The following is a 17,785-nucleotide window of genomic DNA, read 5'->3' on the forward strand; positions in this document are numbered from 1 at the left end:
TGGTCCAGTGGTTGGCAGTCAACCTCCATATTTGGGTGCCAAAATTGAAATTTTGAAATGGAGGCCAGCTGCTGACCACTGTGTCGGCATCTCTGCTGATATGGTGCTCTGACAGCCCATAAGCATGTAATGGCACACAAGCTGAGGAAGTAGAGGAGCTTGATCCATATTCACCTATATTATTCCTCCTCCCAAAGACAAGGAGAGATATATCTACATACTAATTTGTGTTTCATGTCAGTAGGCTGTTCTTTGGAACATGGACACATTCCAAACTGAGAGCACTCCGGAAGAGCATACAGTAATCATAACAGATATTCGTTTTAGACCAAATTCAACTCATCTGGCAACATCTTCATTTGATAGAACTGTGCGACTTTGGGACGCAGCAGAGGTAATATTTCCATCTTTATCATCCTGCCGTCCTTACAAGATACTTTCATGCTCGGCATTTTAGTTGATTTTTTTGGTAAATCTCCTTTTGCATCTTTTAGACTTCTGATCTGATATCCCCTTAGTTTCCCCTGGGTTCTGTTTAAGTTTTTATTTGTTTGATGGTTTGTGGATCTATTTGTTTGCCACTCTAAAGTTGTTTTTTATAAGGTAATTGCCAATTTTTTTTTGCTGTTCATTTCATGGTATTTAAGTTCTGCTCTTCTACAGGTCCAACATGTAGCAATGATACTGGTTTGCAACCAAAATATCTTGAATTTCACATGCATTGTCTTCATTATTGAGTTGTGTTAGAATGAATACCTAAGAAGTAACAAATAGAGGGAAAAACAGATCAAAGACAATGCAAAGATTTGATATGGTTCACACACAAACACAATGTGATACATCCATGGGTGATGCTGAAGAAGTTTCCACTATGTAAAGGAAGAAGATTATAATGGAGATTTCTCAAACCACCAATGCATGGTTGTCAAAGCGGCAAAGCGACCAAAGTGGTTGGGGGCTTCACCTAGGTGATTAGGCGGTAGTAAGGCGACCAAAGCAATTGGGTAAAAAATTTTCAAAACAACAATTTATAATAAGCTAAACAAACATTCAATAATCACATTCATTCAAAAAAATAGATCTCATTATTCTGATTTCCAAGTCATTGTCCATTTAATGATTCATTGATTTTCGATGTTGAGTATGGCTCATGCTTCACATTCAGTTACAGACAGACATGGGGGTCTTCAGAGTTCCTTTGCGTTTGGGCTTCGATTCCGAAATGACTAAATATTAAATTTATGGTGGGAGATCTTGCGAGATCTTTGCCGAGATCTCGCGAGATATCTTGTTTTTTTAAATAGGCGAGTTGAGATGGAGGTCGAGAGCAGAGAGTTGGGATATCTCGCCCTGGATTTCGTCGGAACTCTCATTTTTGCATTTTGTGTGTGGATTTTGGCTAGATTTTCACTTGCAACTATTCTTAGGACATCTACAACATTGAAGGAAGATCAATCAATCTCTGCTTGTCTTATGAACTTATGATTTAATGACTTATATAGAACTTCTAATGGTTGTATAGTTTTATTATTCTATTCTTGAAAATTGAGATTGTGATACTCATATGGATGGAATTTCGATAACATTTATGTGATGCATTTGATACACTTGCTTTTCATATATATGCCTTAAAGGTTCTATATTATATGTTGTATAACCTTGCATTCCCTAATCCTACAATATTTTGGTTTCACACTATGGGAAGACTTATAAATCATACTTAGGATTGTTTTTTGACAAATCTAAGGCCCACCAATGTGTTCAAAAGGCCTTAAATAGGCCTAAACCCACAAAGATTGGCCACCAAATTGCACAAAAAAATTGTATATCTCGACCGAGATGGTTGAGATCTCGGTTTTTCAAGGTGGCGAGATCTCGCTCGAGAGCAAGAAAATCTTCTACCATGATTAAATTTATATACAGCTTTGTAGAATAATTTTTATTTAAAAAATAAAATTAATAAAAACGTATTATGTACACAATGTTAAAAAAAAGGTTGCTTTAGTGTCTAGGTGACAATAAGGCGCATAAGGCAGAAAAGGGGTGAAAAAACAGCACGTCAATTAAGCGGTTGAAAACAAGGCGGCTGGAAAACCGCCTTGCCGCATAGGCGGATGCTTTGACGACCATGACCAATGTGTTATAAAGCACTCACCTGAACAGCCAATACTCTAAGTTGAAAATCCCAAGTCTCGGAATGCTTCATAAGAGAATGACGAGGCATATAAATAATACTCCATATGGGTAAAGCCATTGGTTTAGGTTGTGTCATCATTCAGGTCGCCGCCAAAATTTGTTGGAGTGGGTCAATTTTCAAATTGGCTACAAAATTGGAGGCACATATGACATGCTATTTTCTTGCTGATATAGTGATGGAGATGGTAGATTCCAGAAGGATGAGGGTCAATATCCAGGATCTACTAAGAAACCTGCAGAAAATTAAGGTTTCTAGATGCTGCGGTTGGGGCTTTTAGGGATTTAAGGTTGAACGAGTGGGTATATAAGGTTCGGCCAGAAAGGTATAAGGTAAGGGTACTTGATCTTAAATTTGATCCTGATTGTTTTCAGTTTCAGATTCTAAATTCCTAGGGTTAGGGTTTCAATTTCTAGGACTTTAGGGGGGAAGATTAGGGCTGCTACTTGGAGATGAGTGCTAGGGAAGGTGCGGGGACGATGATCCTAAAAGGGGAGGGATTTCTGTGGTGGGGATTGGGAGATATCCTATTAGGGTTTTGGGGAAAAAGATGGATTTCAGATTGTAGGGTTTTTAGTGGGCTTATGATAGGAATTTGGACTGAAACTAAATCTGTAATTGTTGTTTTGTATGTTCAGATTCAGTGCTAGGGCTAGGTTTTTGACGGAGGCTGGGGGTATGTGATTCTAAGGTTTAGGGTGGTGTTTAGGGTCGAAGGTTGAGTTTGAAGGGGCAATGGCTCTTCTAGAAGGGGGCAGGTTGTGGGGAAGGAAATATGGAGCTGCAGGGTTCCCAGAGTTGGGGAAATTCCAGGTTGGCGCAAGGGGAAGAGGGAGGGAAGGGGAAGAAGAAGGCTGCAAGGGTAAAGAGGGAGGGTGGTGAGGGTAGGGTTGGGGATGATGTATATACTTGTAGAGAGGATGGAGGTAGAAGATCTTCAGCAAACTCATTGTAGTGGTATGCCTTTCTGCATTGAACCAAAAATTTGGTTATCATCTATTACACATACAAGCATGGTTGTGCATGTGCCCTCCCCTTTCTGCTGGCCATGTGATAGTGGCAGCCTGGTGATGCAGTTATTTTTTTTAGTACAAACAGAGAGGAACAGAGAAAAGAAGGAGACAGAGAGTTTGAGGAGAAAACAAGAGTTTACTTTACTGATGCTTCATCCGTATGCCCTGTTTACATTTATATTCCAAACTATGATCTAGATACTTCCACTTGTCTTCAGATCTAGATCTACAATCTGTTTGTAACTATCACTTACAATTAAGCACTAAGCTGAATTACAAAGCTTTAAACCAAATTACAGATTATAATCCTTTAAAAAGGATGGTTTACTAGTCTTACGTGTGGACCTTCGTGGGCCTTCCTGTGGATGGACAATTGAAATATCTTCACTCAGCAATTGAGTTGTATCAATCCCACCCCCATAGGAAGCAACCTTGTCTGCAAGGTTGAAGGAAGGAAACTGCTTGGTGAAGTCAGCAAGGGGGACCCAAGTTGCTTCAGTAGGGGACACACCAGCCCATTGCACCAAGAGCTGCTGCACAACAGAACCCAAGTGCTGCACCTGGCGAGTTTGAAGAATAGCTACTGGGAAGAGCTCCTCAGGAGGGAGAACGGGTGAGATATCAGCGATAGGTGCAGTTCCCACAGATGGCTTGAGAAGAGACACATGGAAGATGGGATGAATCTGAGATTCTGGGGAAGCAATTAAGTGATAGGCCACTTCGTCAATTTTCTGAACAATCTGAAATGGACCAAAGAATCGTCTTCCCAACTTGGTATTTAATCGCTGAGCTACAGTAGACTGTCGGTATGGCTGCAACTTGACATAGACCCAATCACCAACATTATATGTCTTTTCCAAGTGATGTTTATTAGCCTGATCACGCATCCTAGCTTGGGCACGTTGGAGGTTACATTTCAGATCAGAAAGTAATCACAAGTGCATAACTCAGCATCCACAGAGGTATTAACCGAAGAGCTGGGTATATAGTGAGCAATAGTTGGAGGGGCTCGACCATACAAAGCTTCGAATGGAGTGGTGTTAATTGCAGCATGATGAGAAGTATTATAACAGTACTCCGCCCACCCTAGGTACTTCGTCCATTGGCTTGGAGCATCCGTGACATAACAGCGAAGGTACTGTTCAAGGGAACGATTGGTTACCTCTGTCTGGCGGTTGGTTTGAGGATGGTAGGAGGTGCTGAAGGCCAAGGTGGTGCCGTTGAGGCGATGTAACTCATGCCATAAGCTGCTCAAAAATAAAGGGTCTCTGTCGCTGACGATGGAGCGTGGAAATCCATGGCGTTTAATGATTTCAAGCATAAACACGGCTGCAAGTTGTGAACTAGTAAAAGATGTGGGCAAAGGGTTAAAGTGAGCATACTTGGTGAGACGATCGACGACTACCCAGATAGTGGTTTTGCCCTGTGATGCTGGTAATCCAGTTATGAAGTCCATGGACAGGTCTTCCCATACTTGCGCAGGGATTGGTAGGGGTTGGAGCAGAACCCGCGGTGCCGTTGGAGGGACCTTCACCTATTGGCAAATTACACAACTTGCTACATACGCCTTTGTATCTCTGGCTATGCCTTTCCACCAAACATTGGCAGAGAGTCGTTTTAGAGTCCGGATATAAGCCAGCATGTCCGCCAATGGGAGAATTATGAAATTCTTTGAGTAACACCTGCTGCAGAGAGGAGATTTTGGGTATTACTAGACGATCGCGGTGCAGCAATAAGCCATTCCTTAAGTCAAATTCTGAAGGGAGAGTAGATTCAGCTGAATTCTGCATGATGATTTTTTGCAACTCCAGAGAGGCTGCAACTTCTGCTCGTAATTGAGTTAAAAATTCTGGGGTAGGGGAGAACAGAGTGAAAGCACAACAGTGTCCTTCAGGGGCTCTAGATAGAGCGTTAGCTCCTTGGTTATCTCTACCCGGCTTATATTGAATTTCATAATCAAAGCCAAGCAGCTTGGATATCCAAAACTGTTGGTCTGGAGTTTGAATTACCTGAGAATTTAATTCTTTGAGGCTCCGTTGATCGGTACGAATAATGAAGCGTTGGCCAAGTAGATATTGACGCCACTTAGAAACAGCTTGGACAATAGTGAAGACTTCTCTGACATATATGGAGGCAGCTTGCATTCTCAGAGAAAGCTTGCGACTATAATAAACAATTGGTTTGCCCTGTTGAGATAGAATAGCCCCAATTCCAACACCGGAAGCATCTGTTTTAATTAAAAATTCCTGTTCAAAATTCGGTAAACCGAGTAAGGGTGCTGTCGCCATGGCTTGCTGGAGGCATTTGAATGCATGAGTAGCATCCTCTGTCCACTGAAAATCGCCTTTGCGAAGAAGATTAGTCAGGGGAGCGGCAATGCTGGCATACCCTTTTATAAGTCGGCGGTAATACCCTGTTAAACCCAAAGAACCTCTTATTTCTTTCAAATTGGTTGGAACTGGCCATGCCAAAACTGCAGTGACTTTATCTTGATCAACGGCTAGTCCTTCTCGCGTTACTATGTGACCCAAGTATTCCATTGCTGTTTCACCGAAAGTACACTTACTCTATTTTGCAAAGAGTTGATGAGATCGTAACGTTTTCAACACAATCTGTAGGTGTTGTAAGTGATCTGCCCAAGACTTGCTGTATATGAGGAGATCGTCAAAGAAAACAAGCAAGAAATGTCGTAGGTATGGCCGAAATATGTCGTTCATGGCAGCTTGAAAAGTTGATGGGGCATTCGTGAGACCAAACGGCATGACGAGAAATTGGTAGTGACCGTCGTGGGTTCAAAAGGCTGTCTTCTCGATGTCTTCTGGCTGAACTCGAATTTGATGGTATCCCGAGCGTAAATCCATCTTAGAGAAGAAAGCTGAACCATGGAGTTCATCGAAGAGCTCATTTGTTGTAGGGATTGGAAACCGATCTCGAACTGTCACTGTGTTTAGCGCTCTGTAGTCTATGCAAAATCTCCAAGTTCCATCTCTTTTCTTCACAAGGAGCACCGGCGAAGAGTATGGATTGACACTGAGCCGAATGATGCCGCTGCGAAGCATTGTAGCTACCTGCCATTTAATTTCAGACTTTTGAAAATAAGGGTACCTGTAAGGGCGGACATTCACTAGTTTTGTCTCTGGTAGTAGGTGTATTCGGTGGTCATGTACTCTAACAGGTGGTAGTGTTGTGGGCTCCTTGAACACTGTAGCATATTGGGCCAAGAGCTGTTTTAAGTCTTCATTACTAATGGACGTAGAATTTCCACTAGGGCCTTCCAGCTCTAACTTGAATAACATTTCATAATTGTGGGCTTCAACAACTTTTCTCAGCCCATGAAACTGTATTTGCATGGGTGCATTATCAGTTGCTCCTTGTAGCAGAACCGTTTGATTGGCATCTTCAAATTGCATTGTCATCCGTTGATAGTCAAATATAATGGGTCCCAGTGTGGCCATCCACTGTACACCTAAAATTACATTTGCACCATAGATGGGTAATACATGTGCATCGAAAGTAGCAATGCAATCAGGGAAATTAAGGCTAAAATTATGAACTAACCCTTCACATACTAACCGTGTTCCATCTCCAATTACCACTGAAATATTGTGTGCCACTTCCACCGTTAGATTGAGATATTTGACAACCTCACTCCGGATAAAATTGTGGGTGCTACCCCCATCAACCAAAACTTGAACTGGTCGACCCGCTGTGAGCCCGGTCAAGCGAAGGGTGATTGGTGAATTAACTCCCATCATAGTGAACATCTCACGAGTTGGATCGGCAGTTAACTCAACATCACTGTTGATTTCGTCGGAGTTCAGTTCACCTCCAGTTGTAGTGGTCTCCTCTGATTCCATCAGATAGAGTTGTTTACTTTTGCGCCGGTGTCCCGGCGTAAATTTTTCTTCACATGTATAACATAGCCCCTTTTCTCAGCGTCCTTGCATTTCTGCAGGGGATAACCGCTTAATCGGTAATGTGGCAGTAGCCGGAGAGATTGCCGGTAGAGATTTGACCGCGGATAGGACAGCGGTGTTGGTAGCAGAGGTGGCTTGGTAGAAATTGGAAGGATGTGGGGAAAAGCACGCCGCCCCTCATAGATCTTAGATTCATATAACCGTGCGAGTTCCACTGCTTGATCCATATCCATCGGATGACAGGCCATTACCTCATGTCGTATATCAAGACTTAAACCCGAGATAAAACAACTTACCAAGAACTCCGTAGGTAATTGAGAAATCCGATTTGCCAAAGCCTCATAACGTGCTTGATACTCTGCAACAGAAGTTTGTTGTGTGGATTTTGCTAGCATCGCTCGAGGATCCTCAAAAGGATTTGGCCCGAATCGTTTCTCAATCGATCTCTTGAATGCCTCCCAATTTGTGAAGAGATTAGACCTATACATCCACTGGAACCACTGCAGAGCTTCACCATCCATGTGAAACGACGAGATCTTAAGTCGTCATTCGTCCGGTGTAGAGTGGTAATCAAAACACTGTTCAGCTTTAAACAACCAGCCGGCTGGATCAGTGCCGGAAAACCTTGGAAAATCCAATCGCACCGCTCGCAGCTGTACAGATCCGCTATGATAAGAACTGAAAGACTCAGTTGGCGTTCCGTTCTTCCACCGAGGCTCTGGTGTTGGTGGCATCCTCAATACCTGTTCAATTTTTCCATCGAGAGAGGTTAATTTCAGCACCAACTCAGTTAACATCTCCCGTTGTTCAGACGCCGTTGCTTGCAGAGAAACCAACATTTCACCGTGCTCCAGAGATGTAGAGCTAAGCTGTTTCACCGATTCATCCATTTGAGCCATTCGAGTTCGTTCCGCCATAGATCCGGCAGGTTGGACCAGTGATGCAGTTATTTTTGTAGTACAAACAGAGAAGAACAGAGAAAAGAAGGAGACACAGAGTTTGAGGAGAAAACAAGAGTTTACTGATGCTTCATCCGTATGCCCTGTTTACATTTATATTCCAAACTATGATCTAGATACTTCCACTTGTCTTCAGATCTAGATCTACAATCTGTTTGTAACTGATCACTTACAATTAAGCACTAGGCTGAATTACAAAGCTTTAAACCAAATTACAGATTATAATCCTTTAAAAAGGATGGTTTACCAGTCTTACGTGTGGACCTTCGTGGGCCTTCTTTGGATGGACAATTGAAATATCTTCACTCAGCAATTGAGTTGTATCACCTGGTGTATTGAGTTGCACATGATATAGCCTGGTAGAAGCTTCACATGATTTTTATAGATGTTTTCTTTTTAAGCAGATGAGGTTACATTTAGACTTTGGATGTATGAGTAACAGTCAAACACCATGAGATCTAGTTGTCACTTTATGACATTTATTTTCTGTGTTGTGACAAGTCTTTTATGAAGTGTATCCCAAATAGTGAACTCCATTTCAACGGTATTCAACCCTTTTTCACATTGTACTATTTGTATTAGTAATATAATCTTCCATTATTTATTTATTTATATTTGAATATGGTTATAGTGGTTCATTTTTTCTTTTGGCAGCCTAGCTACTCCTTACACACATATACTGGACATAGTTCTCATGTGATGTCACTAGATTTCCACCCTAAGAAAACAGATGTTTTGTGCTCTTGTGATGGTAATGGTGAAATCCGATATTGGAATGCCAGTCAATATACGTGTACAAGAGTTTCTAAGGTTTCTTCTTAAACCTTCATACCACTTTTCCTTTGAATTTAGGGCCCTTTTTAAGTCTTTTCTTGTTCCTCACGGTTCTGTTATCTTGTAAAATAGGGAGGTATGGCACAGGTAAGGTTTCAGCCTAGAATTGGGCAGATACTGGCAGCAGCAGCTGATAACATTGTGTCCATTATTGATGTTGAAACCGATCGGCCGACACTTACCTTACAGGTATTTTTTATGTGTGTTTACTGTTCAGTCTTCATTAGGACTCCAGGGAGATCTATGAAAGCTGCTTGTCATTTTTACATAAGATTTAGAGTACACATCCCATGTGGTAGTATTAATCATATGACTTGTGTATGTTCCTCCTCAGGGGCATTCAAAAGAGGTCAACTCAATTTGCTGGGATACAAATGGAGATTATTTGGCATCTGTAAGCCAGGATTGTGTGAGGGTCTGGTCTATGGCTTCAGGGGATTGCATACATGAGCTTGGCTCCAATGGGAACAAATTCCACTCCTGTGTGTTTCATCCAAGTTATTCGACACTCTTGGTGATTGGAGGCTACCAGGTAATTCTTTTCCATAATGGTCCTGCACCTAGTCCAGTATTTCTATGTAAATATACACATTTAGAAACCGTGAAAAGGGTTGGATTTATAGTGTAGGCTTTAGAGATTGCTGACTACTCTGTGTGTTTATTCTTTTCTTTTTTCTTATGGGTGAAAATTGTAATTGTATTAATTTTGCAGTCATTAGAACTGTGGAACATGGCCGAGAACAAGAGCATGACGGTTCCTGCACATGAGGGTTTGATTGCAGCATTGGCCCAATCACCTCTCACTGGCATGGTTGCTTCTGCAAGTCATGACAAATCTGTTAAGTTATGGAAATAAGTTGGTGGGTTCGGTTTGGTCTTTTCCTCTTCAATGCAACAGAAATCTGCAAAATTCCAAAAATGTATCATCAGTTTGCTTTTTCTTATTAGCCCTTAAATCTTTCTTTCTCTCTTGTATTTCTTTTCATTTTCCATTTGAATGGAATAAACTGAGAAATGAGGTTCCCCTTGTTGTTTTAGAATGGTGCTCGGTCTAGAGAGGTATATGTGCAGAAGCCAGAAGGCTGCTATTTCAAGATATAGGCCAAAGCCCGGGGAAAAAAAATATGAAAACTGGAAGGATAAAAGTATAGTTAGTTTTTGGGTAGGCTTGTGCTTGTGCTTGTGCAGAGGTGAAAGGGATCAGAAATTAGTTCTGGTAAGTGATTATTTTCCGGGCAGTTGTAATTAGTCTATAATATTGGCTGCAGTTTGGATTGAAGTATTTTCTAGTCATTTATGTAATGTATTCCGTAATACCATTATCTTGTCATTTATGCATTAAAAGGACATTTGTGTGATCACTTTTGGTGCATCAGCTCTTGTGGTGTACCATTTCTTTAGGACCCTTGAGTGTATTTACCGACCATTTGATTGGCCTGGTTGGATTTGTGGGAACTACAAATTAATTATGATGAACAGGGGTAGTAAATCATACTATTATTTTAAGAGAGCATGAACTCAAAATAAATAGTTACATTTCTATCTATTTCTTTAAAAGTCATTAATCATTTGATTTTTATATAATAATAAATAATATCTAAAACTGTATTTCTTTCATAATATAATAATAATCAATATTTATTGTAATCCCATGTTCAATACATAATTACTTGATAATCATATTTGTTCTTTTATATAAATTAAATTTTTTAATATTTAAATGTTTTTTTCATTTCTTATCATTGTGTTTAATTTAACTAATTAGTCATTCTCTTTCTTTATCTCAACTATAGGAGATATATAGTTGATAGATAATTATTTGTATGCTAATGTTAAAGAGAAAAAGCAAATTTCTAATTTTTTTAATTAGAATTAAAATATTAATAAATATTAAAAGTCCTCTTATCATATTAACTTAATACCTCAACAATTTTACCAACACAATTTTGCTTCACAATGCAAATTGTAACTTTAGTTGATTTTAATTTAAGAATACTTCAAAATTGTAGTTCATATAAAAAATAATATGTCAAGAAGACCCTCTTTCTCAGGTGCCCTTTCACCACCCACTTATGACACTCTCTCAATCTTCATCGATGGGATCCCATATGTCCATTCGAATTCCAAATTCAAGCCCTTATCTCTCGACCTATTGGCACTTCCTCTCACCAACAACAGCCATTTCAAACCCTTATAACCCTTTCGGCCCTTTGGGGATACTATAACACGATTGTCCACTCTCCCCCCCCCCAAAGATCCGGAAGCCTGTGCGCCACAGCGATCTGCGTCACCCCCCACCCCTCTTCACCTCCTTGGTAAACTTGTCTCTCTCATCAGGTGGGAACCTCCACCTTTGGGCAAGATCAAACTAAATGTGGATGGCTCTTTATTTCTTAATCCCACATACTCCGGGATTGGTGGTTTAGCTCGTGACTCTTGTTATCAGGTGGTGTTTGCTTTTGGACAAGGAACGAGCTCTCAGGACTCTCTTACTGCTGAGACACAAGCAATTCGTCACGGTTTTTGCCTTGCTCTCGACTTCCAGATTACCCATATCCAAGTGAAAGCAATAATCAGTCTCTTATATTTTCCCTTACACATCTGGAATCTAGTGGAAGTTGGAAAATCTCGCACTTCATTTCCGACATCCGTAGGCTGACAGCGTACTTTATTGAATGTTCCTTCTCCTACATCCCTCGTGAAGCCAATTTTGCAGCTGATGAACTTGCTAAATTAGCCGCCCGCACTCAGGATTGGTTTTCGTTTCTCCCCACCCCCTTTTTAGCTTGGGTTTTACTTTTTGACTCTTTAATGTATAAGATCCCTAAGGGATCTTAGTTAAATAAATAAAGCTTTAATATATATATATATATATATATATATATATATATATATATATATATGAAATTTTGTAATTTAAGGATTTGAATAATCATTCAATTCATTAAAAATAAATAATCTAATTTAATTCATATTGTTATGAAATTAAAAATAGAATTTTACTTGAGATTTTTTTATAGGTTAGTAGTGTTTCAATTGCATTTAGTATACCAAACTTTTTCTTCTCAATTTTTTTTATTATATTAAAATATAATTAAATGCATAGAATAATCAAGGACAATATAACAATAAAAATATTGATAATCCATGTGGATTTTGTATGATTATTTATTATCTTCAATCATGCATAATATATTTCTAAAAATAAAAAATGAACGAAAATTTTAGAGACACCTAAGATATAAAATTTAGAGACCCCTAAGACACCTGATAGCCTTTTAATCTAAACAGTAGATTCTCAAAATGAGGGAATCCTTCAGAAAAGCCAGATTTATTGGTAAGGATGTTTCATTGAAGGATTTTTATAACCGGCTACTTTTGAGCTTAAAGTTATCGCATAAGAGATGGATTCTGGAAACCGGTCTAAAAAAATCAACCCTCGGTAAAATTAAAGCTCTCTTTTCTAATAGTTTAAATTTATGATTATTGGACTTATAAATAAATATAAGGTAATTAAGAAACCCAACTGTTGTGCATAAATTATCAAGTATGGCAGACCGATCCTATGTAGTGGTCGACCCAGGAAGTACTAAACCAGGGGGCTAGACCATGGGTTGCCATGAATATGTTCCTCAAACACCATACAACTAAGAGTGTCAATTGCATACCGAAACCGTTTAACTGTATCGAATCGTTTTTGCAAATACCAAAACCATACCGTATCATTTAAATTCGATACAGTACGGTTCTGTTTTTCGGTATTCAAAATTCTTACATACAACTCAAGCACTTGTCGAGGGCTCTAGACATATGTGATAGGTAATTTCTCTTGCGCATAACCACTGGCTTGATTCCATAAAACCAAGCTTTGCCCTCTAAGAAACCTCTCTCCTCTGTATCTTGTCAACGGACATATTAATGAGACATTTCCCTCTACATCTTTCTTGAGTAGGGCACAAACCTCCATTTTGTCTGCCTTACAAGGAAGGAAGCTATCTTATTTGGCCTATGCTACCAGGCCTAGTGTCAACCTCCGATGGGAAAGGATGAAGCTTTCATTCTCGTGGTGTGTAATCTTGATGAAAGCAATCTCTACCACCTAGACGATCCAACCGTGATGAAGAGTCAGGTTTCAATTTAAATACGTCTAACCTACCTCATTTAATGGTAATACTCATTTATTCCCACAACTCACTCTAAGCTTTTCAGTTTGAACAATTAAAAGCACCATTGTGAGGTGGTGTTATTCTTGAATCTGACTTAACCTTCAGACCAACTACCTAACCACCCGAGTCAACTTGCACTAACTCTCTTCTCTATTGGAAAGCTAAAGCAACTAGCTTCAACCATGGCTTATAGAAGGGGTCAGATTTGGGCGCAACATTTGGTGCCGTCTATGGGAAACGAGCATTTCTATAGCCATATCTCTTCTTTTCTCCTAGTTCTTCCCTTCTTCACTTTTTCATTTGTGAAATCATGACTAGAGGAGCCTTTGATTTTCCCTTAGTTCAACGGGTGTTTGGGGGTGGCGTGAACACCAAATCCAAGAATGCTGGCATAAAAGACATTCTACCTCCAAAAGATCCAACCCATGTTCTCTCATGTGGTGAACACCCTCCTGATGTAAGAATCTCTCCATAAGAGGCACTGTAGGTACAAGAACTTTTCCCTTATGGCTTAAGTAGTGAGCAACGCCTTCAAGCCGTGGAGAAGCAGCTACTGAAGATGGGAAGCCTTCTTTGAACAATAGCTTTACAAGTTGGCTAGGCCTCTTTATCAAACCCTTGTCCCCTTGTGGTCCATCCAAGAACTGAGGATCCATCACCTCAAGATCCCCTGTTTGCAGCTCAAGACGTGTAAAGGGTAGCACAAAGAACTACTGATTCAACAAGAGCCAAGAGACTGGAGGAGGAAGCCAAGATGGATGAACAAAATCAACAAGTTCGTGAAAGAGGCTTCGTATTTGACAGACTTGGCCATGTAACACTGACATGCCTAGGACTAGATGTCACACCCCACCCGCCGGTCTCGGTTCCGCCTGACAACCTGTGGGTGCGATCCATCACAAGATCCACGGTCTTACCATCAATAATAATAAATGCAAGAAATAGAAACCAAGAGCAAGAGCAAGTTTAAATAACTAATCAAACAGGATTACATGAGTCCAAATACTCCAAAGAATGAATTAAAGGAAAGAATCAAATCAAAGTAATCGAGTCTCAAAAGTTATTGAGTTCAGCGGAAGCAATAAAATCAACTAAAACAATTTTATTCCAGTAATTCTCTCCTGGGCTATAGCCTTCGCTTCAGCTTTAGCAATATGAGAAGCTATCCAACTCTGCTCTATAGACTCCTCAAAATGTTGAGCGATTTGTCTTCGTCTACCATCAATGGGTGCTATAAGTGCACTCTAAGCAACCGCAGGAGGCTTCGTGGAATACATCTCCATCTCCCATTGACGGTACCACATTCTCTTCACAAGAGTTGCTCCAGTCATACGAAACTTCTCCTGATTCAGTCGCACCACCATTTGCACAGTATAATATAACATACAAAGAAAGGAATGAGTTCTGACAAACTCGTAAAGGATAACACATTTCCCATATGTATGTCAACATGTCCAGCAACATATATGAAATGAATGATATGTAAGAATATGAATGCTACTAAGATCTAACTATGCAAGTCTCTAGACAATTGACATGCTTTAAGATATAACACCAGCACTCCTCTGGTAGGTCTAGTCACTCTAATCCCTCACGGACTGGTTACCTCTGTTGGGATCCCGAGTAATGGGGTTTAGTTCTCATCGGTCAATCATGGCTGGAGTTTAAGTCAACACTCTCTTACCATGACCATTGGCATGAGTACTGGCTCATGTTGAGGCTTCTAATCCAATGCAAGGTCATACGGTAACATACTACATAAAGTCCGGATACTTCCCCTATGGCACCAACCAACTTGGTTCCGTATCCTTCTCTACTTAGGAATGAGAACCCTCACGGACTGGCTACAGCTATTGGACTCCATTTCTAACCCTATGGTCATCCACATATTGTTGGGGCGGATGCTCTCATGACCCCTCATGACTCTCGGGCCGTTCCTTGGATGTCCATGAGCCCAACCCTACCATTGCATAATCAACAGTGGACCACCGAGTCTCCGCACTGACTGCTTACCGTTGTAGGATGAAACAGAGTCACGTCACTATTATCACGGGTCACTCGGCTTCAATTCCCCTACCGAAAGGGTAGTGGCATGTAAGGGTATCTAGTCATGCAATCTAGACTCCCTAGGTATGTCATCTAGTAGTCGTGATAGTGTTGGGGGCATCAGTGAGCCTGTATCCCATACCACAACCCCCTGATATCTTAAGCAATGGATACCCTTCCATCACAACTACATCACATCATCCACCATCATAACATAATCATTCATTCAATATTATAAAGTGATAAAGCATATAAAAACATCATATACAACATACATTCAACGCTAATTCAATGACTTATACAATTACAGCAAGTTATATGAACAATGGAGAGTGTAAGAAATATACCATTTATCATATAGCATGTCATTACATATAAATGAAAAAGTTTGTCCTTACTTGTAAATATGTAAAAGCTTCCTAGAATGCAAAAGAACTTCACCCACAAAACTTTCAGTAAACTTAGAGAACACCTAAACATAAGGTTACAAGAATATATTAAAGACATGAGTCAAATCAGAGCAAAGACAAACTTCACAAAGCTACTGTGACCCATCCGGTCAGTTGGGCCGGTCGGTTGGGTCAAGCGACCGCCATAAGCGACTGCCCCTGTTACAAACAGTTAGTAAGTTCGAAATTCTGACTTTCAATCATCCGATTTCAGGATGCTTTAAGTCCGAATTTCATTCTTAAGAAGTCTATAACAAATGTGTGAATCAGCAACCTAAAATTCTAAAGATTCATAATTCAATTCATTTCCTTTGATTAGATCCTTTGTTCGAATGCAGGGGTCCGTTTTTAGACAGGATCTTCTCAAATTCATTGATAATGAATAGAAGCAATACAATTTAGTCACTACCAACAAAAAGGAGATGGATCTACACCATTCCAAAAGATGAGGGAATAGAATGGAGTGAATGGAGATCACTTACCTCTTCAAGATTCGCAAAACAAACGGGGGAATGGTTTCACTTCGCAATCCATGCTTTTCTCACCTTCCAGCACGTGTTCTCTGCCTCCTAGCTATCCACAACAGCAATCCCTAGTAAAATAATGAGTAAAAAATGTCGGGGTTTGCTATATATAGGGAACAGGGGGCAAATTAGGGCAAAATCCCACAAGCAGACCATGGTGGTCGCTTGGGGCAGTTGATTGGCCAATCAACCGTCTTAAGCAACCAACTCTTAGTACTTTTCAGTACTTAGGTGCTTTGCTCAAGGGGTTAATCCCCAACTCCAACCTAACCCTAAACAACATGTGGGGGAGGTTTTACCTTCAATCTAGACATCTTCAAACACCTCTTGACTTTGACTGGAAATCCACTTTCCTAGCAAGGCAGGTTCTTCATCAAGAGAATCCAGATCCATGGATCAAGATATGGATCATGGACTTCAATTCGGATACTCCACAACTTATTCCGACTTGACTTTCTAGTTATCAAACCTGCATATGGACTCTGGGTTAGAAATACGAGGATTGTTACACTAGAGCTCCGTGACAAGAGATCTTTGCACTTGTTCCCTTTAGGTCCAAAGGGCTACAAGGAGAAGGATTCAAGTAGAGGAAGAAAGATGAAAGGAGGAGGCACAAAGCTTAAAGTGGGAAATCAACAACCCATGCATCATATGAGTTAGAGCACGAGAGCTTAGGATGAGTTTCTTAACGAAATCAGGTCGAGAAAACTCATAGCTCAACAAAAGACTAGATGCCCTAGACGAGCGATTGAAGCATCTAGGAGAGAGGGTCCCAAGGACATTTAGTCCATCCTAAACCAACAACCGTTTGAAACCGAGATCATGAAAGCACCCCTTCCTTCAGGTTTTAAACTTCCAACATTTTCTATGTTTGACATGACTTCAAATCCTCTTCGTATCAGCCATTTTCATCAGTCATGACTATAGTAGTTGGTGGAGATGCCAATGTCGTGCCTTCCTAGCTTTGTTGAATGGGTTAGCTACCACGTGGTACTCCTACCTAAAACTAGGCTCCATTTATAGTTTTGAGGAGCTTGGGAGGGCTTTCTCGACCGATTCCAGAGTGAAATCAAGAAGGAGAAAGTAAAAGACAACCTCCCAGCCCTAAAGCAAGGAAAGAACAAATCAATTTGGGACCTTATCGCCCGATTCAATCAAGTTTTAATTCAGACTAAGGACTTAAAGGACAAAGTTGCCTTCACAGCCTTGAAAAGAGTCATTACCAGCAAAAGGTTGATGATAGCTTTGATGGTCTAGAACAAGCTTGCCAATCTGGTCAAGCTACTTAATTGTTTCTACCAGATTGCAGTGGTAGAAGAAGTGATTGAGGCCAAATTATAGGCTTCAAAGACGAGAATAAAGGAGTTAAATCTTCCAAGAGCCATAAAGAGGACACCTCCAACGATCAAAAGGAAGAAGGAGCAAGTGTGATAGGTTTGACTGGAAGGAAAAGATAAAAAAGACAATGAGTGTTGAATTTTTTTTTTAAGAAAAAAAGGGGGGGGGGGGGGCGGGGGGGTTGGGGGGGTTTTTTTGTTTTGGGGGGGGGGGGTTTTTTATTTTGGGGGGGGGGGGGGTTGCTGGTCGTTTCCCATTGGCTCCCCGGGGGGCTCGTGTGGCCTGTCCTATTAGAAATGGATACCTCTTCTAAATATATAGTGGAAGTGTAAGAAGTGTACAATC

The 17,785-nt window shown here is 40.5% G+C and overlaps 1 protein-coding gene across 1 annotated transcript in view; it reads left to right on the top strand.

Annotated features, from left to right (window-relative positions):
- Positions 1-10,451, top strand: part of LOC149022952 (transcriptional corepressor LEUNIG_HOMOLOG-like) — a 28,101-nt gene extending 17,650 nt beyond the window's left edge. The window contains exons 14-18 of the mRNA XM_089150844.1: positions 245-394; positions 8,738-8,893; positions 8,990-9,106; positions 9,252-9,449; positions 9,630-10,451. Coding sequence (XP_089006970.1) covers positions 245-394; positions 8,738-8,893; positions 8,990-9,106; positions 9,252-9,449; positions 9,630-9,773 — 765 coding nt within the window. The 3' untranslated portion in view covers positions 9,774-10,451. The remainder of the gene's footprint in view (positions 1-244; positions 395-8,737; positions 8,894-8,989; positions 9,107-9,251; positions 9,450-9,629) is intronic.
- The last annotated feature ends 7,334 nt before the right edge of the window (positions 10,452-17,785 follow it).

This window comes from Hakea prostrata, chromosome 3 (assembly GCF_041222555.1).
Source record: "Hakea prostrata isolate BN-2017 chromosome 3, UWA_Hpros_2, whole genome shotgun sequence".
NCBI classification, from domain to species: Eukaryota; Viridiplantae; Streptophyta; class Magnoliopsida; order Proteales; family Proteaceae; genus Hakea; species Hakea prostrata.